Below are 27914 nucleotides of genomic sequence, written 5' to 3' on the forward strand. Positions count from 1 at the left end.
TGGCAGTGTCCTCCTGCACATCTCTTACCAACTCCACATTCAGTGACGTCTTCTGGTGGCCTGAAATTAGTCACCGTGAGAGTATTCATACTACAGAAATGGGCAAATGTCCCAAATCAGGGCTTTTTTTTTCCCCCCCGAGTGCTGGCTGTTACACGTTTACCAGCTCACCGCACGTATGGGCTGGTGTGGAGGGCAGGGTCCCGCTGCCCACCCTGTCCCATTCCCGTCATCATGTCCCAGACTCCTGCCCATGATCCAAGTCCCGTCAGCGCCCCGGGCCAGTGGCTGAGAGACATGTGCAATTCGGAGACAAGGCAGCCTAGACAGATGGGAGGCACAGGCTCTGAGACCTACACCCAAATCCCTGGAATTTTTATTTCATGGCTGTGGGACCCTGGGCAGTTAACTTAACCTCTGTAGTCTGTACAATAGGGACGATTATACCTCCCTGATAAAGCTGTGATTATTAACTGCCTGTAGTAAGCATTTAATAAACGGTAGTCTTTTTATTGATAATTCCAAATAACACATGATGCATGGTGTCCAGGGATATAACTCCTTCCCTGCACCCTGACGCCGTGCTGGAATTCAGAAAGTTAGCATTTGGAGGAAACGAAACCACACAAAACTGGCTCCCTGGGGGTGTCTATCCCCCAAGCCACCCCTTCCACAGGCTCTGTGCTGCCTTAAAAATAAAAAGTGGAGAAGGTCAGTTGCTTTCCAGTAAAGAAATAGGTTGATTATAAAGCAGTATGATTCCATTTTTGTTTAAAAATATGTATGTGTGTGTGTGTGTGTGTGTGTGTGTGTGTCTATGCCTCAGCACAGAATGAGGCTAGAAAAACTTGCTCAAATCTACCGAAAGGGGTTATGTCTGGGAGGTGGCATTTAGGGTGATTTTTCTGTTCCCTATCTGTTGGCCTCTGTTTTCAGAGATTTCTAAAGGGAACACGTATTATTTGTGTGGCAGAATGAGTGGAGTGGTGAGCAGAGAAGAAAAAAAGAAAAAAAGTAAGATGCCAGACAGGACATTCCAGGAGAGAGAGGACAGGGCACGGCGTGGAGATGTGCTGAAGATTAAAACCCAGGACAGCCAGGGGCGCCTGGGTGGCTCAGTCGGTTAACCGTCCAGCTCGATTTCGGTTCAGGTTGTGATCTCAAGGTTGTGGGACTGAGCCCCACGTGGGGCTTTGTGCTGACCTTGGAGCCTCTCTCTGTCTCTGTCTCTCTCTCTCTCTCTCTGCCCCTCCCCTGCTCGCACTCACTCTCTCTCAAAATAAATAAATAAATAAATAAACTTGGAAAACAAAAAACAAAAAAACAACCCAGGACAGCCGAATCCAGAGAAAACCATCTGATCTGAAATAGAAAGTGGCAGGTGAGGGGCCCCCACGTCCCATGAAAGGTGCCCAGTGGGCGCCCGGCCGGAGGGCCAGAAGGAGCAGGCACCTGCCTGGTTGGTTTCCAGCCTCGGACAAGAGGTCTCCCTTGGCTTGGACTTGCTCCCACACTTCTCCGCCTTTCTCTGACCTTCAGCGTCACAGACAGCATTCTCACACCCACGCTTGAACCCAGTTCCCTACTTCAGAAGAGCACAGGGGCTTGATTTTAAACAGCAAGCAAAGCTCTTTACTGGCAAAAAAGGAGAGAGCAGATGTCATGGGCTCCTGGGTCACGGAGTTGCCTGTCCCCTGCGCCTCCCGGGCTCTGGGACTCCACGCGGGACCTCAATAGGGAATACAGACTCCGTCCCAACCTGGGTCCCTTCCAGCCTTCCCCTCCTTCCTGCTTCGAGACTCTTTCTCTATATGCCAGCTTCTCGCACACTTCACCTTCTGCCCTCCCGTGCCTTGGTCATGCTATTCCTCTCCTGGCAGTAACCTCCCCAGTATTTTGCCTAAAAACAGTCAATTCTTAAGATCCAGCTCAAATGCCACCAACACGCCTCCTCTGCTCCCAGGTCCTGGATGGCTTCCCGCTCCCGGCCCCTCTCTTCCCCCCTCCTTCACCATACTCATCGGCACTGATGACACAACCTGTGTTAAAGCCAGCTTTCCACAATTCTGTCTCCCCACTAGCCTGGGAGCTAGCTACTCAAAAGCAAGGACAGATCTAATTCCTGTCTGTATCCCTAGCACAACACCGGGCACATCTTTAGGGCAAGATAAAGTCCCTCACTCATTATTCACTCATTCGATGAATATTTATGAAGCTCCAACTAGACGCCAGGCACTGAGATAGAGCAAGGAACATGATAGATATGATTTCCACCTCCTTGGAGCTTAACATCTGATTGGAAACAGGAGAGGAAAATGCAACTGAAAAATTAATCAGGTAATTATTTACAGATTAGCAGGAGCGACGGAGGAGGACTATACGCAGGGCGCTGTAAGACGGTGTAACTGGGGAGAACCAAGCCGCCTTTGGGGTGAGGCAGGAGATCCCCGGGATGGTGAGGCCTGCAGGACGGGGTCTACAGGCGGGCGGTGCAGGTGGCCACTGGAGGCAGGCGGAACGGCACTGGGGAGACCCTGCAGGCGAGGAAGACACCAGGCCCCACTGCCCAGCTATCGGCTAGCTCATCTTGCCCTCGCTCTGTATTCATCGGAGCATTCGCACACGAGAGAGGGGCTCGAAGGGGCGGGGGGACGGGCACGAGCTTGGAGCCCTGAGGCCGGTGACAGGTTGGGGTAGGTGGCTGCTGGGTGAGGGGCAGGTGAGGGGCAGACCAGCAGGGGGAGAGAGGTGTGGGGTGGGCTCGAGACAAGTACAGGAGGGGATCGAGACCTTGACAGGGGTCCTGGGCTCCAGTCCAGGCAGGTGGGGTTGGGGTGGCGGAGGTGCTTATTTGTCACCTGTGTATCTCTGGGACTAGTTCTGAGTGATGAAGGCCCCGCCACGTTGGCCACGTGCCCTGATTTCAAATATCCTAAGCTTTGGTTCACGCCGAGGCCCAGCACCGCCCCCCTTGCTGGGCCCTGTATTCTCAGTCCCAGAGGCTGGGAGGTGTGGGAGACTGGCAACTCCGTGACCCAGGAGCCCATGACATCTGCTCTCTCTTTTTTTTTTGGCTAATGAGGAGCTTTGCTTGCTCTCTAAAGCATCTAAATCAAGGGTTAGCTTTGGGCATGCTGCCAGGTCAAGGGAATAAATTCAACTGAAGATCTGGGAAGCCGGTTAAGCGTCTGCCTCTTGATTTCGGCTCAGGGCGTGATCTCGCGGTTCAGTAGTTTGAGCCCCACGTCGCGCTCTCTGCTGACAGTGTGGAGCCTGCTTGGGACCCCCTCTCTCCCCCTCTCTCTCTCTCTCTGCCCCTCCCCTGCTCTCACTCACTCTCTCTCTCTCAAAATAAATAAATAAACAAATTTAAATTCAACTAAAGATCTAAGTAAAAACTTTCAAAGAAGTCTAGGTGGGCTTCCTGCCGAGAAGAAGCGGGAAATCCCACCCTAGGGACTCCTGGCGGTTTTGACAAACAGGTCCGGGTGGGGAGAGTGGGGCCCAGCCCCCGGGGGCAGGGGTCACACAGGAGGAGTACAGATCTAGGGACCTTTCTTGCTGATGCTCCAAAAGTCATGGATGAATTGGCAAGTCGGATCCTAAAGAAATCAGCACGCCTCAGGATTGTTTCCCGTAAAGTTAAAAGACAACGGGATTCATGTGACTTTTCACTTAATAACTGATTAATAAACCAGCAAAACTCTTCACCTCCTTCGTACGACAAGGAGACTGTTCGTGGAATTTTCTGTTCTGGAGCTGACTGGTGGAGGAACAGCCCGTGCCCCCTGGAGAGCATTCAGCAGTCCCCAGCTGGCCGCCACCCCTCCTCGGACACCTGTGCTGTCCAAAGCACAGCAAAAGCAGGACTGAACTGTCCCCTCCAGCCGTGAAGCATCCACCTGTCACAGGGCACGGGGAGCTGAACCATCTCGCAGCCCCAGGGAGCACAGACGTGTTCAACCCTCCAGATGGGCGAAGGAGCTTTGCCCGTTTACATTAGCCATCTGAAATAAAGCCAGTGTTTCTCAGGAAGGTCTGAATAACTTATAAGATGCAATCCCTGAAGCCCCAATAGGCTGCCCTCCAGATTTAGGCCGTAAGTAGGTTTTATTATCAAGAATAAATTGCTGCCTCTGCTCCGCCTGTAGCCCTGCTCTCCAGAAAAATCTGTGGTTGAGCAAGGGCTTGGGGGCATCCTTGCACGTTCAAGGACTGATGTGATCTGTTTTCCACAGGTGGAGTCTGTTTTTTATTCTGCACAGGCAAACAGGCACCCGGCATGTTATTTCTTGCCCTCTGAGGTTAAGGCTGTGGGGCATATGAGAGAAACTGCTGGAAGCTGTTCCACTGCCCTGGAGGAGTCTGCAGTCTTGGGAGAAAGTTGAGCCGCCCACACAGGGGCTCATGAGAGGCCAGAGAAAAGGCAGCTGTGAAGGGTCAGGGCAGGGCTGAAGTGATGGGGTGGGGGCGACCGTGTGGGCACGTGCCTGCCACCCACCGTCTGTGTATCTGCACCGGGCCGGGGCGCACGCCGTGGCACGGTTTCTGCTCTTTGTTATTTTTAACGAGTCATTTCTAACACTGAAGGATCAGGGGATTTCACGCAAGGGCCAGGTGTCTTGTGTGTCGCCTGTGCTTTCAAGGGCTCACCGCTCCCTGAAGCCTTACACTCAGTCTGCTTCCCTCTGTCCGGTTAGCGAGCAGGGCCCCCTAGATGCTGGAATTTGCAACCCATGTGCATTATATTGAATAACGGCCCCCGAACGTATCTAGGGTCTCATCGCTGGAAACTGTGAGTGGCGATGCCACTGAATTAAGGATCTTGAGATAGGGAGATTCTTATATATAATCACAATAATTATGGAAGACCTTAAATATAATCACAAGTGTCCTTAAAAGAGGGAGACAGAGGGAGATTTGACTACAGAAGACAAGAAGGCAAAGGGACAACAGAAGGGGAGAGTAGAATCATGTGGCCATAAGCCAAGGGATGCCAGCAGCCACCAGAAGACAGAAGAGGCGGGGTGCCTGGGTGGCTCGGTGGGTTAAGCCTCCGACTCTTGATTTTGGCTCGGGTCACAGTCTCACGGTTTGTGAGATCAAGCCCCACACTGGGCTCTGCGCTGTAAGCGCTTGGGATTCTCTCTTTCCCGCTCTCTCTGCCCCTCCCCCACGTGCGCATGCTCTTTTTCTCTCTCTCAAAATAAATAAGTAAACTTAAAAAAAAAAGGGGGGGGGAAGACAGAAGAGACAAGAAACATTTCTCCCCTGGAATCTCCAGAAGGAAACAGCCGTGTTGATACCTTTGATTTTAGCCCCATGAGACTCATTTTGGGTGTCCAGCCTCCAGGTCTACAGGAGAATAAACTGCTGTTGTTTTAGCCAATAAGGTGGTGGAACGTTTGTTACAGCAGCAACAAGAAGCTAATACACCCTGTCAATTAACGAATCAACAAATGCCTTGAGCGCCCAGAATACAGAGGCAGACCCTCCCGTCCAGAGCTTATAGGAGAGGACAGCAGAGCGTGATCTGAGCAGGGAGATGGGAGGGTTCCTAGGAACTCTGGGAACACCCCTGCGGAATTTCTACCCCAGGCCTGGAGACTCCAGGGGAGGCTCTTCTCCAGCTTCGTGTCCAGGGGACACGCATGTATCCATCTTTGTGGGGCAGGGGAATGCCACCATGGCTGGGAGGAATGCTGAGGCCAGGGGACAGCACGTGGGGACCAGGGGACTCCTTACCTCGCGTGTTGGATGAACTGGGTAGCTTTCTCCGCATATTTCTGCGCAAGACCGCTCAGGTTCACCGGCTGCTCCACGATGTTGAGGTTTTCGTACAGAGGAAGGGCCACGTCCGTGTAACAGTCCCTCTCGTGGGTCCTGTGCGGGAACCACAGACAGCATTCATTTCCGCGACTGAAACAGCCGTGGTGTAGAACAAAATGCTTTTATGCAGCAACACATGTAAAGACAAAACACTTAATAACCTGGCCCCAGATGATTTGTCCAGTCTGCCATTTCCTCCAAGGGTAAAACCAATAAAACACCTTCTCTTCTCCGCCAACAACGTTTATGCTCCTCAGACAGGCCTGGCCACTCAGCAAAGCTCACAAAGGCTTCTGTGAGCTACAGAAATCGTTCCTCCCATTTTGTCGGGAGAGAAACTGAGATCCAAACAAACTAAATTACTCAAGCAGAGTCCCATAGCCAATGAATAGCCCCCATCCCTGGCTCTCTCCACTGACCTCCCTAAATGATGCCTTCCATCTATGGGGTGCTAATGCTTGGTGCTTTCCTAGGTCGGCCATCGGGACTCTGTGTGACATGACATCTAACAAAAACACAGATGGCCAGGGACAACTTAAAAGTTTCAAACCAAGTTAGGAGAATTGGGAGAAGCTTTAGCCATTGGAAAAAGTGGGGGTCAAACCAGTTTTATCTCCTGAAAAAAAAAAAAACAAAACCCTCAGCCCTTGGTCTTATAGATGGAGATGAACCTCGCATGTGAATGTCCCAACACATGTGGCTGAATTAGGACCCTGGCCGTGACCGTGGCAAATCACCTAAGCTTTTTTTAATTTTTAAAGCAAGATTCTTTTTTTCTTTTAATGTTTATTTATTTTTGAGAGAGATAGAGAGACACAGGTGCAAGCAGGGGAGGGGCAGAGAGAGAGGGAGATGCAGAATCCGAAGCAGGCTCCCGGCTCTGAGCCGTCAGCACGGAGCTCGACGTGGGGCTCGAACTCACGGACCGCGAGATCACGACCTGAGCCGAAGTCAGATGCTGAACTAACTGAGCCACCCAGGCGCCTGTCGATTCTTTTTTATTTTTTTTAAGTTGATTTATTTATTTATTTATTTATTTATTTTTTGAGAAAGAGATAGAGAGGGAGCAGGGGAGGGGCAGAGAGAGAGGGAGAGACAGAAAATCCCAAGCAGGCTCCGCCCTGTCAGTGCAGAGCCAGACGAGGGGCTCAAACTCATGAACTGGGAGATCATGACCTGAGCCGAAATCAAGAGTCGGGAGCTTAGTTGACTAAGCCCCAGGCGCCCCCACCTAAGCTCTCAGACCCCAACTCCTCACCTGCAGCGCGCCCCTGCCCTCTGAAAAGGCCAAACAAGACAACAAATGGTTAGCACTCTGCACGTTGTGCGGCTTATGAGCAACTCCATAAACACCGAGGCCCTCTGCCCTGGCCGCCACGGGACCAGGAGAGAAGCCGAGAAACATGGAGAGAGAAAGGGTACCGAGAGCCATCTCCGGGAGGAACTCTGTCCCCATGGTGCAGATAAGCATCGGAAAGAGACGAAAATCCCTCATCACACTTTGATGCAAACCCTGCCCCCCCCTTACAAAAGCTTGGGGGACAAGGTGAGACTGGGGTCAATAGTCGTCAAGGGCCACAGTCTGTGAAAAAGAGGAAAAGGTTATGACTCTACCGGGCATCCTCATGCTAACGCCCATCGTTGGTGTCACGTGTTTTAGGTTTTTATGACCTTGTGGCAACTCCACCATCAGCTAAAATATCTCCCTTCCCCCCTCTCCCACTAAGCCACCCCCCCCTTTTCTTTTCTATTCGATTTAACATGGATTTAAAGGGGCCCGGCTGACGTGTCATACCAAGTGTGACCACAGATGTGCCCCCCGAGCCGCAGCTGGTAAGGAGGGCAGCGACGAGACGTATGGCACTTCACTTCTCCCCCTGCGACGTGCACACGAAGCCACCTGGCGTCTTGTGAAAAGGGAGGCCTGGGATGGAGGGGTGGGCGTCTGAAATTCTGCTTTTCTAACAAGCACCGGGATGACTGCCACGCTGCTGGGCCAGCGACCACCCTTCGTGCAGCAAGTAGGCTCTAGACTCAGAGGGACCCAGATGGGGAACCAGTGTCTCTGCCTCTTACAGCTCCAGGGTGACCTGGGCAAGCGGGCCCTTCCCTGTACCTTCACTGGTTTCCTTACTTGCAAGGTCAGGATAAATACCCACCGCACACAGTGGTCCCACGGCTTCCAGAGCCCGAGACAATTTCTCAATAAACGGCCATTATTATGTTAACTATTGTGTTATTCATGAGCCAGCTAAGGCTTCCCTTCCCCGCCCCCTCCTGAGGGACTACACCCTTAGGACTTCACCTTGCTCTGGAGCCCACTCTCTGTTCCTTGGATCGGATTACCTTGACGGTCCGTCCCCGTCCCCCCGTGGACACGCTGGACAAGGAGGGTGGTTGTAGCCCGGGGTGTCGGTGCAGCCCATGTCGTGGCTGTATGGGATTCCAAAGTAGTAATCAAAACCTGGAAGAGAAGCAATTGGTGAGCACCCCCACTTGGCTTCTGTGCTGTGAGCCTGCATTCTTACACCCAGGACAAAAATTTAATTTTCCATGATTTAATACTGCAGTGCTGTGGAGTATGTAATTAAAAGAGGATTTGATTAATATCCCTTTGTAGTATGCAAAGAAAACTCTTTGCTGGGTTCTGGCTGTAAGACTAGATTTGCAAAACATCTTGGGATTAGAGTTAACCCAGAGTGGGAGGAAGTGGAGAGAATTATTGAACACCTACCGTCCCAGTGCAGTTATGAACACACTCAGTAAGCATTTGATGAAAATCAAGTACATGCATGGTACTTCAAGGAATAAAAGAGACTGCCCTCAAGAGACTGAAGGGGAAGCAAGATATATAGATTAAACTGTAAGAGGTTGGGATGCGGGGAATGGAGAACGAGGACAGGGTACCAGGGAAGAGATACAAGAAGCAGGAGGCGATATGAGTAAATGTGGAGATAGGAAACAAGGCACCTCAGAATGCCCAAGTCGGCAGGCCTTTCCAGACTATCTGGTCCAGGGACACAAGTATATGGCAGGTGCTCTCGCTTCTCAGTCCCAATGGCAGACTCCACGAATCCAAGATGGCACCACTTCCTGCTGAGCAAGATCCACTCTCAGTATCCCTCATCACAGGAACTCCAGAAATATGCACTCAAGGTGTCGACACCCTGATCTGGTTCAACCTCCTCACTTGTCAAGGAGGAAGAAAGACCAAGTGGGAAAAGTAAGTTCTGCACTAATTTTTAGGAAGTGGAAAAGCCAGGTCCACACTTCCTTCACCTGCCGTTCTTAAAAAGCACATGTAGGAGATGCCATGGCAGCCCAACTGGAAAATGAGGCACAAGGGAAGAGAGGGGGAGGACGGAGCACCGGAGAGGCGGAGGGAGTTGGAGAGGGTGCTCTCCCAGCGGGAGCCCGAGGCTGAAGGCTGGTTGCAGGCTGGTTCTCTGAAAGCCATTCTCCAAACGCAAAGATCTTCAGACACACATGTTCCCCCATGTCTAGGAGAGAACATTGCATGGAAATAGAGGGAGACATTGGGGCGGAGGAGGGGAGAAGTCTACAAAATAGAGAACCGTGTTCAAGGAGAAAGCCATCCATTTGTTTCTCCAATAGCAGGGTAGCAGAGAAGCGCATGCCAAGTAGCGACAGGGGAGAAGCCACGGAAGTTGACGTAATGATCAACCGCCTTGAAGAGAAAGTCCGAGGAGGACTCTCATATGAAATGGAAGAGGCAGGTGAGGGGGAGAGCAGAGGCAAAACCACAACTTTGGAAAGCCATCGAAAATTCGGTGAATTGGACATTCAGAGAGCTTATCCGTCAGCACACTGACTTTAGGATCGTTGGCTCAGGCAGCTCGATCTTGGCCTATTCTCCAAGGCCCCGAGCGTCGGAAATCTGAGGCGGTGAACGGCTGCAGGAAGAAGGCAAGAGAGAGCATCTCCCGTTTGGATTGATGATCTGCTTCTGTGAACCCTCGGGACAATTTGTACTTGCTATGACACTGGACATGTCTGGACCTCACGGGGCCAAATGTTCCCTGAGACGTGGCCACAGATGGGCTCACGATGGGAAGGCCAGAAAGGGCAAGCAGACACCAAAGAGGGGGGTGTCCAGGAAAGATGCCACGCGAGAAGGGCATGACACCAAGGGGAGCCCTGGGTCCCCCAAATGCACCTAAGTGACCCTGTGAATAAAGACGTCCTAACTCGGGAGAGGTGTACCCCAGGCGCAGGATGGCTTAAATGTTAATGGAATCCTTTTACACCAAGATCTTTACTTCCTGTTTCCCAGGTAACAAATTCCCCAAAGAATTCTTACCGCGGAAGTTGGGGTGGTAAGATCCATGGTGCCCGAGATGCCATTTGCCTGTAGGAAAGCAAGAGAGAGACTTTCAGACGAATCCCCATGGGGGCTCCCGGCGCCTTTGGGGAGCTGATCACATACTCAGCTCCCCATCAGTGCTGTCCTTTCCTGAGGACGAGCAAAGAGAGGCTGTCAATGCTGTGTGAAAGCCAAGCCTCGCTCTCTGGGACTGAGAGGGAGCCAGGATGAGTCAGGTTCTACCCAGGAAAGCACAGAGTGAAAAGGAAGACAAGCCTTTCCCAAGGGCCCAGAGAAGCCAGCAGGCTGAGCTTCTGCTCCTCTAAGAGCATTCAGTGCCCACAGCGACCCCATGTAGCCCACTAGACCTGCTCTACCCTCCTGCGCTGGGGCCCCTGCCGAAGCTCGGAGGACAGGTGCGCGCTCCAGATAGACTTGGAGATGCCTGGTTCCCTCCTGGTTTCATCATGCTCTCTGACCGACATCAGCAGCCCGCGGAGCCTGCACAGGGACCACCTCCCCACCCCCCACCCCGGCCTGCTGCTGCCCCAGTGAAGAGACCCTCACCTGGACAGCAAAGGAGGAAGTTAAAATTCACGGCTGCGCCTCGCTCTGTAAACGCGTTTCTTTGCGGAGAATGACTGGGTGATGTGTGGCAAAAACTCTGACCACGTTTGAGCTTTCTGACCTGCTAATTCCGCTTTGAGAAGCAGGGATCGCAGGGAAACCAGCCACGGGGCAAGGGGCAGAGAACACGGTACACAGATCTTAACATCGGCGGCACCGAATGATGCACAAGGGAAAGAAAGAAACAGACAACCGCAGGACTGTGGCTGAAGCAAGTTACTTTGCAAGGCCTCGATGAAATACTACCAAACTCTCTTTTAGAGACAAATGCATGTAGCAAAAGGTAATAACCAGGGAATCTAGGTAAAGGGTACAGGGGTGTCTATTATTCCCTTTTTGCAACTGCTCTGTAGGTTTGAAAAAAAAAAAAATGTAACAGAAGATAGAGGGGAAGTGGGTTAAGCACTCATGTGGAAGGCTTGGATGAAGCATCACGTGGAAATGCAAAATTATATTAAAATGTTTAAGCTGTTTCTAAGATTATTAAAATTCTAATAAATAGATAAAATATATTACACAGAACTATAAAATAAGGGGCACCTTATAAAATAAGGTGGCTCAGTCGGTTAAGCATCCGACTTCGGCCCAGGTCATGATCTCGCGGTCCGTGAGTTCGAGCCCCGCGTCGGGCTCTGTGCTGACAGCTCAGAGCCTGGAGCCTGTTTCAGATTCTGTGTCTCCCTCTCTCTGACCCTCCCCCATTCATGCTCGCTCTCTCTCTGTCTCAAAAATAAATAAACGTTAAAAAAAAAATTTAAAAAAACGTTAAAAGAAGAAATATAAGATATGAGGAAGGGGTTAAAAGGAGGACCTAGTGATATCTGTACAAGACCCTAAACCAAGGTTAGAAGCAAAGCGTGGGTGGTGCCCACGGTGTTGAGATCGCTTCGGTGGGTTTTTTGTTTCTCCCACAAGCATGCTTACAGGGAACTCATAATCACAACACAATGTGGCCGAATATCCAGTCTCTAAGACGCCAAAGGTAGATCGGAGGGGGAAGGGAGAGTTCATGTGCCATCAGTGGCTCACTGGGAGTTCAAAGGCATGAAGAGGGAAAGGCAAGCCACATCAAACTCAGCTCAGGTACAGCCCAGCCGAGTCCCAGGGGCCAAACCCTTCCAGGCTGTGACCACGACAGGGATGCGTGTGATGGGGCCAATAAGGATACTCAGCCCCTCGTGGGAGCTTCAGGGTAATTATACCTCCGGCGTACCGGCAGGAAGGGATGGAAAAGGAGAGATCTTATAGCTCCTCCCCCTGGGGCTCGCCCGCCTGGGACAATGAATGAATGCCACGCTCCAGTCTGACCTTCTGTAAAAGTATGTGGGGCTCCTCGATCCAGAGGAGAAGGTGGGGCCGACACCAGAAACCGGAGCCTCCTACAGGTTAACACGGGCGCTCCAGGCATCTAGAACACCCCCACAGGGACCCTCGCGGCCATCCTGTTTGTTGGAAACCCTCCCTTGCCACGTCGTGTAAGAAGGGAGGCAGGAATCCCAGTGGACCCAGCTCTTGGAAAGTCAGAACAACAAGCACAGGCAGCCTAAGGGTGCTGTTGGGACTGCTGCGTTGTCTTGGCCTCTGGAGGGAAGGCCAGAGGTGGAGCAAAGCATCGGAGCGAGGCTGGGCAGACACACCTGTCTAGATCCTCCTGCGACAGGGTGGGCGACACTGAACAGGTCTCTCCACCGTCTGAAAGTCAATCTTCTAACGTACATCCTGGGGGAAATTATCATCTCACAAGGGATCTCCCTACCCTGATGCAAAGAAAAACTTAGCTCACTACCTGGCTACGTGTAGCACATGTTGAGTAAGAGGTGCCTACAGAAATTTAAGAAGAAAGGAAGCCACTGGATGGCGTGGCAGATGCCGCCATTTGCCTACCTTACACCCATGCCCCCACTTGTCCTGCTAACAGAACTTCGGTTTTGCTCAGGGGATCGGAGACCCGTGCCCAAATCCAAGTCGATCATTGTAATCCTAACCCCAGTTTTCCCAGCCTTCCCTGCAGCAAGGTGTGGCCATAGAAATCCACCGAGAAGATTTAAGTGCTTTTCTGCCCGGAGGGAGGGGGAGTGTCTGAGAACAGATTTGCTCTCTCAGAAGAAGTGAATACAGGAGGCCACGGGAGGCTGGCACCTCCTCCCGTCTGTTTCTCCTTCCTTGAGGCCAAATTATGGTGAATGGTACTGAGCAGCTCTGTTGCAACCAAGAGGCAACAAGTGGCAGGACAAAAAGAGCAGAAAAAACAGAAATGGTTTCCTTGAGCCGCCCAGCCAATGAAAGCAATCACTCACCTCTAAGCTTGTTACCATGGGAGGAAAACAGCTCCATTGATGGTTTTAGTTCCCTGTTAGGTCTCTTCAGTTACTTATAGCTGAGAGCCTTCCTAACACTGACAGCAGGAAATCAACAAAGCAGACATGAACAGAAGAGGGTAGTGGCACGTTGGGGCTACCCAAACACAAAGCGGGCACCCCATAAGTGCTATGGGAGGTGGGGGTCCCGGCTGCGGAGCTCCAGGGTTACCTATCATCCCAGTGACATAGCCAGCTTGCCGCAGCACCTCAGCCAAGGTGGTCTCATTGAGCGGAAGACCCCCCACGGAAGTGACCGCAAAGTTGTGCGTGACTCCATTGCGAAGGCCGAGCCGTCCGGTGAGCAGGGAGGCCCTGGAGGGGGAGCAGGTGGAGGCAGCTGCATGGAAATCCACAAACCTGCACAGAAAGAAAGGGGATGGGGTCCCTCCATCCCCAGAAAGCCAAACCGAGAGAGACTCGATTCCCACCCAGTTCCCAGGATCCCAGGGCTGGGAAGAGCTCCAAGACCACCCAGTGAAGGGACAGGTTAGGAAAATGAAGGTCAGAAGGGTCGTGCAACTAATTCAAGGTCACACAGCTAACTCAAATTGTCTTCATCCAGAATATTTAGTGGATCCTGTTGATCCTGTTGATCCCACATTTTGCATTCATCCAGTCACTAAAATTTTTATCTCTAAAATCAATACCCGTGGACATTCCCAGGTGCTCCGAAACTTTGTGTCTTGCAACACGCACATCCCTAGCTGAGGTTGAAGAAGGCGGCCTCCTTGGTTTGGCTCTCGTACTGCGAGCAAGTGCCTTCCTTTCCACCGTCCATTGAGTGCTACAGTTTTTGCATTTCTGTGCTTTCTGTTGGTGATTTTGCTGTGTAAAATGGTCCCCAAGAGTAAGACTGAAGGGCTGCCTACCGCTTCCAAGTGCCAAAAGGCTGTGATGTGCCTCATGGAGAAAACACAAGTGTTAGACAAGCTTCATTCAGGAACGAGTTACCGTGCGGTCTGCCCTGAGCTCCGTGTTAATGAATCAAAAACCACAGTACACAAGACGTCTTTAAACAGAAACACACAAGGACAAAACAAGGTTCTGTAGTGATCTGTTGGCAAAAATGTAACCAGAGGCTCACGGGAGTCTAACTCTGCAGATCCCCTAGAAGCAATGGTTCGGTATTCCGCGATCCAGCGTTCACGGTGACTTTATAGAGTAACTATTGCCAATGACAAGAATCGGCTGCATCTACTACACATTACTGGATGCCCAGCCTTTTTTTTTAGACATTGTGGAGAAATATAAAAGAAGTCTAGCCATTTTCTTGCCCTCAAGGAACGTGATTAAACTTAATGTCGCAACTGGCCACGTGGGTCTCCCGACGGGATTATGTGAAGTTGATATCATCAAGGATTATTGATTATTATTATCAAGAGCATTGAACCTGAACCTCATCATGCCTCTGGACCTAATTTCCAGGTTACAGGAAATACAGCTGACAGAACAGATTAACTGACACCACAAGGAAATCATCTTAACAAACCATCTGACAACATTCTACGACATTCCACCACAACTGGTGTAGTTCTTCAAAAAGTCAATATCCGAGCAAAAAGTGGCATAGTGGGGGATATTCTACACTAAAGGACACTAAAGAGACAACCCAAATGTAATACGTGACCCTTGGCTGGATTCCAGTTCAAACGTGCCAAGAGCACATTTGGGGGCTAATTAGGGAAACTCGATAGGAGCTGCCTGTAAGATGCCATGGGGGGGATCGTTGTCCATTTTCTGGATTACAGCCACGTAGAGGAATGTTTTTGTTCTTTTTTTTCTTCCGGTTGTATTGGCATATAACATTGTATTCACTGAAGGCGTACAACATAATGATTTGACACATGTATTTACTGGGAAACGATACCCACAATAAGTCTGGTGAACAGACCGCACTTCACACATAGCTACCCTTTGTGTGTGTGCGTGATGAGAATTTTTAAGATCTGCTCTCTTATCAACCTTCAGACGCACAAGACAGTGTTGTTAATTATAGTCACCGTGCTGTGAGTTCCGTGCCTTAGAGCTTACTTATCTCATGACTGGAAGTTTTGCACCTTTGGACCCCTTCACCCATTTCCCCCACCCCTACCCCTGGCAACCACCACTCTGTTCTCTGCATCTAGAACTTCTTTTTTTTTTTTTTTTTTTTTTTTAGATTCCACATATAAGTGAGATCATATAATATTTGTCTTTGTCTCACTCCTTTTACCTAGCATAATGTCTACAAGGTCCACCCACGTTGTCAAAACGGCAGATTTCCTTCTTTCACAGCTAAATAATCTTCCATTGTCTATTACATAATACAAAAATAGACATTTTTATTACATTTAGAATATATTTTTACTACGTTCAGAAAGATTTTAGGGGCCCACTTGGTTAAGCTCAGTTGGTTAAGCATCAGACTCTTGATTTTGGCTCCCGTCATAATCTCACATTTCATGAGATCAAACCCCACGTCGGGGCTCTGGGCTGACAGGGAGAGGGAGGAGCCTGCTTGGTATTCTTTCTCTCTCCCTATGTCTCTGCCCCTCCCTGACTCATGCATGCACGCGTGTACATTCTTTCTCAAAATAAATAAACTTAAAAAAAAAAAAGAAAGTTTTTATTACATTAAGAATGCTGGTATTCTTGGGGTGCCTGGGTGGCTCAGTCGGTTAAGCAGCTGACTTCGGCTCAGGTCATGATCTCGCGGTCCGTGAGTTCGAGCCCCGTGTCGGGCTCTGTGTTGACAGCTCAGAGCCTGGAGCCTGTTTCGGATTCTGTGTCTCCCTCTCTCTGACCCTCCCCCGTTCATGCTCTGTCTCTCTCTGTCTCAAAAATAAATAAACGTTAAAAAAAAATAAAAAAAAAAAAAAGAATGCTGGTATTCTTTTTTTTGAGAGAGAGACACAGACAGACACACAGAGCGTGAGTGGGGGAGGGGTAGAGAGAGAGGCAGACACAGAATCCGAAGCAGGCTCCGGGCTCTGAGCTGTCAGCACAGAGCCCGACGCGGGGCTCTGGGCTCTGATCCACAAACCATGAGATCATGACCTGAGCTGAAGTCAGATGCTTAACTGAGGCGCCCAAGAATGTTTTTATTCTTGAGAGATGTATGCTATAGTGTTTATAATAAAAGAGCATAATATTTACACCCTTCGAATGACTCAAAAAAAACCCCACCTTCTTTATAGGGAGAGCGAGTACAAATAAAAATGGCAAAATGCTGATAACAATTGAGTATACTGTCCTTTTCATTTTCCTTTATATTGAAGATTTTTGATATTAAGACTTAATATTAATATTTAATATTAAAAGTTTCAAAAGGATGACAATCTGGAGTCTAGAATGAGCAGAGCTGTGACAGGATGGGTGGCCAGGCTGGCCGGGAGGGCAGGGAGGACAGGTGGCTTAAAGGTCAGGTAAGCACCTCAGAACCATGTGCATCCAGGCTGCTGGGAGCCCGGCGGGTGAGCTCAGCCATGCTGGGCAGAGCGAAGCCCAAGGTCCTGGGGTGGATAAGGGACTGGCCCACAGGCGCCAGGTCAGCAGAGCAAAGCCGGGCTCAGTGCCTCTCTCCTCCTCTCCACATATGACCCATCCTCACCTAGGGGCCGGGAGGAGGGGGGTGGGGGGCCTTTAAAAGTGCTCCTCTGACCACTGCTTAATACTCTAAAACGATTGCCTGGTGTGCCCTGAAAGCCCGCTCCCTCTCCGTCCACCTTTCGGGCCTCTCCCTCCCTGCCTCCCTTGGGCGCCAGCACAGGGGGCTTCTGGGTCTTTTTTAGGATCTGCAGATTGCCAGCTCCTTCCCAAGGTCGGCCTGCACCTGGCACGCTCACCCAGACCTTTGCGTGGCCCATCCTCCCCGTTCAGTTTTCCCGCAAGGGGGCCTCCGCTGCCCTCTCATCAGGCACCCTGAGTGCATAGTTGGTAACACTGATCCCAACCCGAATTACCTGGTTTATTTTTATGTCCTTTCTTTCTGGGCCAACTTCCCTCCATGCAAGCTCCCTGGGAGGAAGGCTTTGCCTGTCGCTCACCGCTTATCTCGGGCTCCTAAAGCTGGGCTCTACAAATACAGGGTGGAGGGCCTTTTGGGATGAGCACTGGGTGTTGTATGGAAACCAATTTGACAATAAATTTCATATATTGAAAAAAAAAACACACAAATACAGGGTGGAGGGGAGGAGGGAGAACGGGGAGGGGGGAGGAGAGGGGAAGAGAAGGGTCTTTCCTTCCCAACAACTTCATTGAAAATGTAGCCCAACCTTGGGGCCCCTGGGTGGCTCAGTCGGTTGAGCACTGACTTCGGCTCAGGTCATGATCTCACGGCCCGTGAGTTCGAGCCCCGCGTCGGGCTCTGTGCTGACAGCTCAGGGCCTGGAGCCTGCTTCGAATTCTTTGTCTCCTTTTCTCTCTGCCCCTCTCCCACTCAGGCTCTGTTTTCTCTCTCAAAAATGAATATATGTTAAAAAAAAAATTTTTTTTTAAATAGAAAATGTAACCAAACCTCAAATTAACCATTACTGGGAAGTGGGGGGTGGGGTGGGATGTCACCAAAAGTGGCACCTTCCCAACAGTTTTAAAGATAACATGCTGACGTGGAGTTTGCTCATCGAAGTGTCACGAAGAGATGTGACATCGGGGACCCATGTGAAAGCAGGGGATGAGGTCACAGAGAGCAGTCACGTTTAAACACTCCTCCCCCACACGCCAGAGTCTGGGTCAGCACCTGCCACCTGCACTATAGCCTCAGGTCTCCGCCATAACCCCAGACCTGGACGGCGGTGGTCCCCAAACCCAGTGACAGCAGCTCTAGACCAGGACCGGCCATTTGCCCAGGCAGTCCTCCTGCCCGGGGCAGTACTTGCTCAGGGGCTTAGACCAGCCTGGGGACAGTTCCTTGTTTTCTGTGCCCCCGCAGAGGCCAGCCTGGGGCAAGAAAATGGGGAAATGCGTACAAATCCCTGCCTCTCACTCAGATCCAGCAATGCGGTCAGAAGACTTGGGGCAGAGAGGGTTAAAACAGGGTTTAGAAGGGACTCCACCTGGGGCGCCTGGGTGGCTCAGTCAGTGTGGGCTAAGAGTCATGACTTCAGGTCATGATCTCAAGGTTTGTGCGTTTGAGCCCCGCATCAGGCTCTCTGCTGTCGACGCGGAGCCTGCTTGGATCCTCTGTCCCCCTCTCTCTCTGCCCCTGCCTGCTTGCGTGCCCTGTCTCTTAAAAATAAATAAAACATTTAAAAATAAGTAAATAAAGGGACTCCACCTGCAGCCTCTCTCCCCCCTACGAGGACCAACTCTACTAAAGAGAAAGCCCTTACGAGTCTATAATGTTTTCACGTCCCTCGTCCCTCAGAGACGCCCTCCGGAGCGACCCCCCAGCCTGGGTACAGCCAGCAGGGCCCTGAACACCCTGCCCTTCGCCATGACCTTGGCATTTGCAGAGGTGCTGGCCCTAAAGAGCAGTGAGGTCTGCAACCCCGCCAGCAACATGGTGGTTTCCTCTTTTCTTGTTTCTTTCCTTTTTTCTCCATCTTTTAAAAAAATATTACACTCAAGCCTAGGGGCGTCTGGTGGTTCCCTAGGTTAAGCGTCCGACTCTTAGTTTGGGCTCAGGTCGGAATCTCACAGTTCATGGGATCGAGCCCTGAGTCAGCCTCTCTGCTGTCGGCGTGGAGTCTGCTTTGGATCCTCTAGTCTCCCTCCTCTGCCCCTCCTCTGCCTGTTCTTTCTCTTTCTCAAAAATAAATAAACATCGGGGTGCCTGGCTGGCTCGGTAGGTTAAGCATCCAACTTCAGCTCAGGTCATGACCTTGTGGTCCGTGAGTTCGAGCCCCACGTCGGGCTCTGTGCTGACAGCTCAGGGCCTGGAGCCTGCTTCCAATTCTGTGTCTCCCTCTCTCTCTGCCCCTCCCCTGCTCATGCTCTGTCTCTCTCTGTCTCAAAAATAAATAAAACATTAAAAAAAAATTTTTAAACGTACTAATTGTCACTGAATTGTTCGCTTTAAAATGGTTCATTTTAGGTCATGTGAATTTCACTTCAATTAAAAAAAAAAAACAAAACCCAAATCTTACAGACTAAGAGGAAAACGCCTGAAGAGAATGTCTCAGGTAGGAGAAAAGGCCCCTTAAGCTGGCTGTCAGATCTGTAGTTCTTCGGATGAGAAAATACTCATTTAACCTTTTATTTATTTTTGAGAGAGAGAAAAAGAGAGAGAGAGAGAGAAAGTGGGGGAGGGGCAGAGAGAGAGGCAGACACAGAATCTGAAACAGGCTCCAGGCTCTGAGCTGTCAGCCCAGAGCCCGATGGGGGCTCGAACCCACGAACCGCGAGATCATGACCTGAGCCGAAGTCGGGCGCTTAACTGACTGGGCCACCCAGGCTCCCGGAGAAAATACTCATTCAAAACCAAGGTGGTGATCTATCATTTCTTTCCTTTTATTCCCAAGATACCGGCAAGCAGCAAGCCGGGGCAGCTCTGTTAGGTGCTAAGGAAGCAAAGGTACAGTCTCCGTCCTCGATGACCTTACAGTTTACTTTCTGAACAAAAGCCTTATGAGGTCATTTCTACTTCACTAGGGACGGTCATAAGCACATACTTAGCGCTAACTGTGGACATGGCCCTTTACGTGTGTTAACTTGTCTAACACAGCAGCCTGTAGGATGTGTATTGTAAGGACTCCCGTTACAGATGGGGAAACTGAGGCAGTGGGACACGGGAGAGACACAGCGTGTCCCCAGGCACTCTGCTCCACCCCTGCCCTCAGCCTTACACCACGAAGCCAGGTATCCAAGGGCGGTCTTCCAACTCACGCCCGTCCAACTCCAAACCCCATGCGTGTGCCGTTTAACCGCACTGTCCCCGCTAGGAACTCCAGAGCTTGCCTGCAAAGCCAAAGGGAAGGGGCCGGGAGACACCCCCTCCACAGTGGGTGGAGGAGACGGAGTGAGCTTCTCACGCAGAAAGGAAACGTGCCCGGCCCCCCCCCCCCCCAGACCCAGGGTGAGGGAGGCGGCACAGGGTGTTGGCACAAGACGAGGCTTTGAGGCTTCATCATCCGAAGACTGGCATGGCTCACGCAGGCATGTGCGCACAGGCACACCTGTGTCAAAATGCAGCTGACAGAATTGCTAACGGGGCCTCAGAGGAGCTTCTGGAGAAAAGATGACAAAACCCTGACGTGATCGATCGATTCGGGTTTGGCCCGGGAGTTTCCAGTCCTGATAACCTTCCAGAGAAACACCAGGCACCTGAACGTCTGGTCTCACCCGAGTCCTGCCTGGAAACGGGAGGCCGCGTGTGACAGCCATGGTTCCGGGAACTGGTGCTTCTGGAAAGAACAGTTCTCCACCGGGTTTTCCCCGCTCCAGGCACCCTTGGCCCACACCAGCTGGTTCCCACAGCCTCCGCCCCACAGAGTTCACCCAGGAGATGGGGTAATTCCCTAACGCCGTGTTTCAAGGCAACAAGTGGCACAGAAGGGACATCACGAGGGAGCCGTGAGAGCCCGAAGAGGTGCAGGCCCGGCCCTGCAGCTGCTCTGGGGAGCAGGTTGCGGGCTGCCTTCATCCGACAGAACGAGGGCACGGAAGGTCTGTGCCCCAACACGCACGGCCAGCTCCACGGCGAGGCGGCTGTCTGTCTCGGGGAGCCCAGGAGGAAGCATGTGCAACTCCCCTGTGTGCACATCTCCGGGACTCCTCCAAAGCATCCCCACCTGCCAGACATCCTGGGGCCACAAAGGTCCTGGGTGTTGGGGGGGCAGTCGGTAGCCCCCACTCTTAGAATCCCAAACCAGGTTGCACCTCGCAGATCACGCTTTTGCTCCCAAGACAAACGATCATCTCTACCCAGCCTATCCTGCCCTCCTCCCCGAGATGGAAGGTGCAGGACGCTCCCCGCTCACCATCCTCACCGCCCCTTGTGATAATCCGTACCCCTCGCGGCAAACGCTTCCAAAGCACTCACTACACCCCAGGCACTCGACGCGCTTTGGGTCCAGAGCGTCTGCTGCCCCGGGACTCATTCTGGGTTGAATGTACGGGCTGGCCCAAGCCTGTGGGTGTCAGCTCTTTCCCACAACAGAACCAGCTGCACAGTTTGCAGGGCCCTGTGCAAAAGAAGACGAGGGAGCCCTTGTTGGAAATGGACCAGGCATTTCAAGACGGCAACGAGAGAGCTTTCAACCAAGCGAGGGGCCCTCCGAAAGCACGGAGCCCCCCGTGTGGCCGCACGGGTCACCCGCCCACACGGCTGGCCCCGCCCAGCAGCGTCGGTTGCGTCTCGAACCCCCGTCCCCTCTCGGGCCACTGGGCTTCCCAGAGCAAGAAGAGAAAGGCCCACTGGCCTCGGGCCCCAGACGTCGCTCCCATGTACCACGCAGTGGTTTGTCTGCCAGTCTCTGCAAGTTTATCCGGTTCTGCTCGAGATTCATGCCTGCACACCCACTCTCCCCTTCCAGTGTCCCCTATCTCAGTGAACAGCACCGCCTCCCACTCAGTCACTTGGTCCAAACGCCTCACCCCGATTCCTCTCTTCCCCTCCCCCTCCACAGCCAAAGTACTAGCACATTCTTGAAAAGACCCTTCTTCCAACCGTACCCAGAATCTACCCATTTCTCTCCACCTACCTGCTAACATCCTAGTCCAGGCTTCTATCATCCTGCACCCAGACCACTACCATGGTCTGTATTGTCTTCCCCAGGGCCACCGTGGTGTATAACCCCAGGAGGTGCCATTCACACTGCTGTCCGGAGTTGAGCAGTGCACAATCTGTCCAGCTGTATGTGGGAACCCTGTTCCCCGCTTCCATTCCCGCCCTCAATTCTCCCTCCCCCACTCTCCCCCAAGGGGCAGCTGAAGTAATCTCAAAACCTGTTTATCGACTAACATTAATTCCTGGCTGGAAACCCTCTCGCGGGCTCTCATCGAAGTCTAAGTAGATCCAAAGTCATTTTCGTGGTCTGCAGGCCCTCCATCGGAGCTGCCCAGCCTGAAGCTGGAGCACACAGAAAGGGCCAAACGGGCCCCAGTTTTCCAAGATCAGGTTCCTCTCGGCCCCAGGGGCAGCCCGGTGGGGCCCCGGGGCAACTGGAGGCCCCAGGGCAGTCTTACCCCAGCTGTGTGCACCATTCCAGGGAAAGCACTCCCCCGAGAGCACATAGAGACAGTCCTTGGGCAAGGGTGCCAGGATTGTCACCTCTAACTGCCCAGGAGCCTCGCTGGGGTTCCACTAACCACAGCAGAGCTTGCTGGGGGAGCTCAGGGAGGAACCCATAGCCCTTTCCAGCAAGTAGCTCACACTTCAGAGTGTCAAGACATGTGGGTAAGAAGACAAAATAAGACAGGCCCCATCTGAGAAGTACAAAGAAAAGTGCTGTGGGAGGCAGAGGGAGAGTGATAGGAAGGGTTTGTTTGGACAAACGAAGCTGGGTTCAATCCCAGCCTCCCCCCCACCGCTCTGGTGTGAGACTAGACAGGTAACGGCATCTAGGCCTCAGTATCTTCCTCTGCAAAACGGGCCTAACACACCTACTTCCCCAGCTCATTTGAGGGATTCAGTGGGACGATGTGCACAAACCACCTAGCAGAGCTCCAGGTGGAGAGTAGGCTTTTGCAAACTTGTGGTAGTCAAGGTAATTCGTGTCCTCATTCGCTACATGGGGAGGCAGAGGGCGCCCCAGGCAGGTAGGATAGCACGGAAGCTGGGAACCAATGGGCGGGATTCCAGGCCGCTTGGCTGCTGTTGCCACCATGCAGGCATCAGGCTCACTGCCACAGGTTATGGCACACGTCACCTCGGCCTCGATGGGCACAGAACCAAGCTCAGAGTCCTTTCTCCGAGACCTCACGTCTGCCTCCCTCCCAGTAAACCCGGCTGGAAACTGAGGCATCACCTTCCAGTCTGTCTCCCACCTCCCCCTCTTTCAGCAGCTCCCATTCCAAACGATGCCACCCAAGATCAATATGGCTGTTGTCCCTCGTCCGAACCACTTCAGTGACCTTCCAAGACGCCAGGCTCGCTCTCTCCAGCCCATGCTAACATGCCAGTGGGTCATGCCGTCCCCGGACCCCAAGTCTTCAGTGACTTCCTTCTGTGTGGCCACCATAACCCCCCATGCTCTGGCTCAACCCACTTCTTCAGGCTTCTGACTCATCGCTGCCCGATGTGGGTTGAATCGTGTCCCCCAAAAAGGCACGTTGAAGTTCTAACCCCCGAGCCCCAGAACGTGACCTCATTGGATGGTTACTCTGAAGATGTAGTTAGTTAAGGTGAGATCATGCTGGATTAGGGTGAATCCTTAACCTCACGTAACTGGTATCCTTATAAGAGGGGGAGAGAGGGGTGCCTGGGTGGCTCAGTCGGTTGAGCGCCCGACTTCGGCTCAGGTCATGATCTCGCGGTCCGTGAGTTCGAGCCCCGCGTCGGGCTCTGTGCTGACAGCTCGGAGCCTGGAGCCTGTTTCAGATTCTGTGTCTCCTTCTCTCTCTGACCCTCCCCCATTCATGCTCTGTCTCTCTCTGTCCCAAAAATAAATAAACTTAAAAAAAATTAAAAATAAATAAATAAATAAAGCCGTCCGGTTTGTCGCACTTGGTTATGGCCGCGCTGAGGACGTGAACACATCACCCCACGAAGCCCCGGGACGTCTGGCATCCCTCCCCGCCTCAAGTCCCACACGCACCTCTCCAACCCGGCACCTCGACTTCCTGCGCCTCGGCCCAGAGAGCCTGCCCCGTCCTCTTGCCCGTCCACATGCCCACCTATCCTCCGCGAGCCAGCACTGGCACCATTTTGCCTCCCCCACCCCACCCCACCCCCGGGAGGATGAGCCTGGACTTTGACTTCCGGAGCCCGTGAAACTTCCTTGCGGCCTTTTCGTGTCTGAACGTAGACGTTCGTCTAACAGCGTCTGTGCCCCACACCCCACCCACCCCACCATGGGCACAAGACCCTGCCGTGGGCTAAGCAGAGTAACACCACCTCTCGTCCCTCATCCTCGAGGACCATGACCCAGGCAGGGCTAGTCAGAATCCAACCTGGAACTTTCTGAACCAGACAGTAAGGAATAGCTCTCTCGTTCCCTTTGAACCTCAAACCATGAGAACGGAGGCAAGAGCCACATCTCCCATCATATGGAGGAGCCCGGAAGAATCTACCCGTTGGCTCAGAAGCCCAGCACGAGACAGAATCTCTGCAGAGGTTAAGTTGATGAGCGAAAGCTATGCCCCTTATGTGCGTGGGCCGGCTGAGCAGTGTTGCTGCCTCTTATGACCAGAGAGTCCTGGCTATCACAGTGTGGGTGTAATAGGATAGGAGCCCAGAATATTCCAGTGAGCAACATGAAGCCCTGCCCTCCAGTTGCCCAAAGTTCAGGAAGGGAGGTGGATAATCCCAGCGTGCGAGAGAGCTCTGTGAACACTAGGCACAGGGTGTTCCGAAAGCACACAAGGAGGGCGTACATGTGTGCCGGTGAAGCGAGTGCGTCTCAAAAGAAGCCACGTGTGTGCTGAGGCTTAAAGTATAAATAGGCGTTAACTTTGTTTACGTGTGTCTTATCGTAATAAAAATAGCTGCCGTTTATCAAGCGACTGCCACCCTAGTCATATTACGTATATTAGTTCAAATCACTAGGATTCCCCGTTTTACAGATAAGGGAGGTGAGGCAGAGAGAGTTTAAGTCGCTTCCCAAGACCATACGGCTAGCATTGAGGGGGGATGCACCGTGCCCTGTCCAATCACCGTGCTGTACGGAAGACTGTAGACCCCTATATTTGGGAAATGACAGAGCTAGAACTTCCACCCGGGCCTGCCCACCCAAAATCCCATGATCTTTGAAGTCCCTTTCCATCTGAGAGAAGGCTGGCTGGAGCTGGGCCAATCCAGAGGTTGGTAAGGTAAACGCAGAGGGAATTACCTTTAGCTAGGTGACTAGTCTTGGGCTACGGACGTCCCGAGACTCACCCCTGGTGGTGCCGGCCCCAGGAGCCTGACTCACACCCATGCAAACCACGTGAGCCTAAGAGAGACATCAGAACGCCTGTCTCCCAAATGACTGCCAGGGGTCAGCTCAGGAACCAAAGCGTCAGCGTGGTCAACAAGCTTTCTTCTTGGGCATGAATTACAGGGGAAATCAGAATGCAAAGCTTGTCTTGATGAGTGTGGAGTTAATTAATGCTAAGAGAATTCCAATGGACCATGGAAAAGATCCTTCAGACTGAGCTTTGTCAGTGGGTCTGGGAGGCAAGGGGGCTTTGTTGCCCACCATCGTCTTCTTCCCTGGCGCTATGGACTGAACGTTTGTGCTGAGGCTCCAACCTCTAATAGGGTGGTATTGGCAAGTCAGGGCTTTGGGAGGTAACTGGGTTTAGATGAGGTCTGGAGGGTAGAGCTTCTATGATAGGATCAGTGTCTTCATAAAGACGAGGAAGACCCCAGAGGTCTCCCTCCCCTCCATGTGAGACACAGTGAGAAGGTGGCCATCTCCCAGCCGGGAAGAGGGTCCTCGGCAGAACCCGACCACGCTGGCTACCTGATCTCGGAATTCACGGCCTCCAGGACTGTGAAAAATAATTCCTACTGTTTAAGCCACCCAGTCCATTATATTTGTTACATAGCCTCACTGACCAGTACACGTGGGCAGAGCCAGAAACACATCGTCTAAACGCTGTCCCTGCCCGCCTGTCCTTAACAGCTGTCCTGGGGATGGTGTCTCCTCGAGCACGCAACACCACCCTCGTGGGAACGGCTGTCGCGCGTTTCTACGGCAAACAGAACTTCGAGGCCACCCCTCCCCCAGACCGTAGGTTCCGTGAGGACAGGGTTAGAGCTGCAAGACCGGCCCCAAGCGGGGTGCCTTGGAGGCGTGGAGCCGCTCCAGCAACATCTGGTGAGTGAGTAGACAAAACTGGAAGAGGTCACCTGGCTGGAAAAAAATACATTCATCCAGTTTTCACAAAAATCCCTTAAGCTGCTGCTTGTTAGGGTTCAATTCTCTCCTCGCAGCTCAACTCTCAGAAACAATCTTATCTCCTCTCTTTCCAAGTCTTTAGAGCCCTGACCGTACCCTCGCCTCCTGAAAGAGCCAACAACGTCCCTGCAGCCCAGTGAACTGACCTGCACGTCCCTTTCCCCTCTGCCAGCCTCTGTCTCCACGTGGCAGAGACCAATTAATAAGCGATAAAATGGTCTTGCTATTTGGAAAGCCTCTTTTGTTTTTCCCCAAATCTATCTGGGCAGGCTCAGGCCAGTTCACCAACAGGGGTCCTAATTAAAGTCTGAAAATACATTGTAAAGGAAAGCTGGAAATACAGAGCCAGACAATACAGCAGCCTGTTAACGGGAAAATCAACGCAAATTAAGACACAGCCAGACAGAAGCCAAAGCAACTTGCCATTGCATAAATTACGCGTATTAGAATCAGAAAACGTTAGGGCTGGAAACACGGCCACGAAAGCCCCGGAGAGACAGAACATGGCGAAGTTAAGCGTGTCCAGCCTTCATCTGTGAGGAATTTAAGAGAGACGATGAGGCCTTCTGCGCTCTCTAAATGGCTTTGTACCTGGAATAAAGGCTATCTTTGCTCCATTCATAACTTAAAGTCTTGGAGGCAGAAATAGGTTTTAAAAATTATTTGTACGTAGAGGGATGGGGCGGGAGGTGACCTTCTGTTCAATGGGAAGAGCGACCAGTCAGCGCTCAGAAAGTCATCAGGTGGGGTCACTGGGGTAATGGATATGCAGGCCCTTTGTAAACTATGAGCAAATGTGGCAGCAAAGAGTAAACTTGGTGTGTTTTGTTTACTTTTCCATCCCTCCATCCTTCCTTCCGTCCTACCTTCTATCCTTCCTTCCTTCCTTCCATCCATCCACTCATATTCTTGTTCTTTCCAAAAACAGGTTCCCAGCAGCCGAGCATGGTATGATCCTTGGCAATTTCCCCCTTTCCTTTTCACATTCTTCTTGTGCATATGCCCGCACGCGTGCTCAAGGAAGGACACACACAAGGCACGAGACAAGATGCACACACAAGCCAGCATCTCGCGCCTCCTGGATCGGACACTTCTCCCCATACTCATGACCCTGGGCCGTGCCATTCTGGAGGTTCCCGCAATCTGCCCCCTGCCTCCCCAGCTGCCAGTGTGGGCCACTCCCCTGCAGGCTGGAGCAATCCAGCTCAAATGCAGGCTGAGGACTTCAGTCCTCAGGGCCCCCACTGCCTCCAGGACCAAGTCTGAACACTAGAACGCGTGTATGAGGCCTTTCGCTGGTGGGCACGTCCGTTGGTCCAGCCTCACGCTCCCAGCCACATTCAGCCACTGGAATGGCAGCCCCAGAAGAGCGAGGGCTTCTGGTTGTCTGGATCATGGATGCATTCCCAGCACCGAGGACAGGGCCTGAGGGAGCCTCTAGGAATATTTGTCCAGTGAAAGGGCACTTTTCAGTTCTGAGCCTTTGCTCACGTTTTCCCCTCTGCCTACAACACGCTTTCCTCTCCCTTCATCCGGCTAATTCCTGCTCGTCTTTAAGGTCTCAACAGTGAGATCCTTTCTCCAGTGCCTCGTGGCTTCCCTCTGGAGAAATGGCCTCTCTCTTCCTGCAGCCCCGCAGGACTATCTTTAACATGCTTCTGGCTCTGGGCTCTACCGTCCAAAAGGCAAGAAGCCCCAGCATGGACCTTTTTCATTCCTGATTGTCACCAAGGGATAAGTAAGGTGCTAATTCCATCCCAGAAGAGTCCAATTCGGTTCCATCCAATCTAGGTTATTAAAGCCCCAGGACAA

The 27914-nt window shown here is 52.0% G+C and overlaps 1 protein-coding gene across 4 annotated transcripts in view; it reads right to left on the bottom strand.

Annotated features, from left to right (window-relative positions):
• ARSG (arylsulfatase G) overlaps window positions 1-27914 on the bottom strand; it is a 107709-nt gene that overhangs the window by 32631 nt on the left and 47164 nt on the right. For 3 of the 4 annotated variants that reach the window (XM_019466436.2, XM_019466441.2, XM_019466440.2), the window contains exons 3-6: window positions 13310-13497; window positions 10151-10198; window positions 8176-8293; window positions 5746-5919 (exon numbers count right to left, since the gene is read on the bottom strand). In XM_019466436.2, coding sequence (XP_019321981.2) covers window positions 5746-5919; window positions 8176-8293; window positions 10151-10198; window positions 13310-13497 — 528 coding nt within the window. The remainder of the gene's footprint in view (window positions 1-5745; window positions 5920-8175; window positions 8294-10150; window positions 10199-13309; window positions 13498-27914) is intronic. The other variant, XM_019466437.2, reaches the window with a different exon arrangement.

This window comes from Panthera pardus, unplaced genomic scaffold, assembly GCF_024362965.1.
Source record: "Panthera pardus isolate Hobbes unplaced genomic scaffold, ASM2436296v1 HiC_scaffold_3, whole genome shotgun sequence".
Classification (NCBI taxonomy): Eukaryota; Metazoa; Chordata; class Mammalia; order Carnivora; family Felidae; genus Panthera; species Panthera pardus.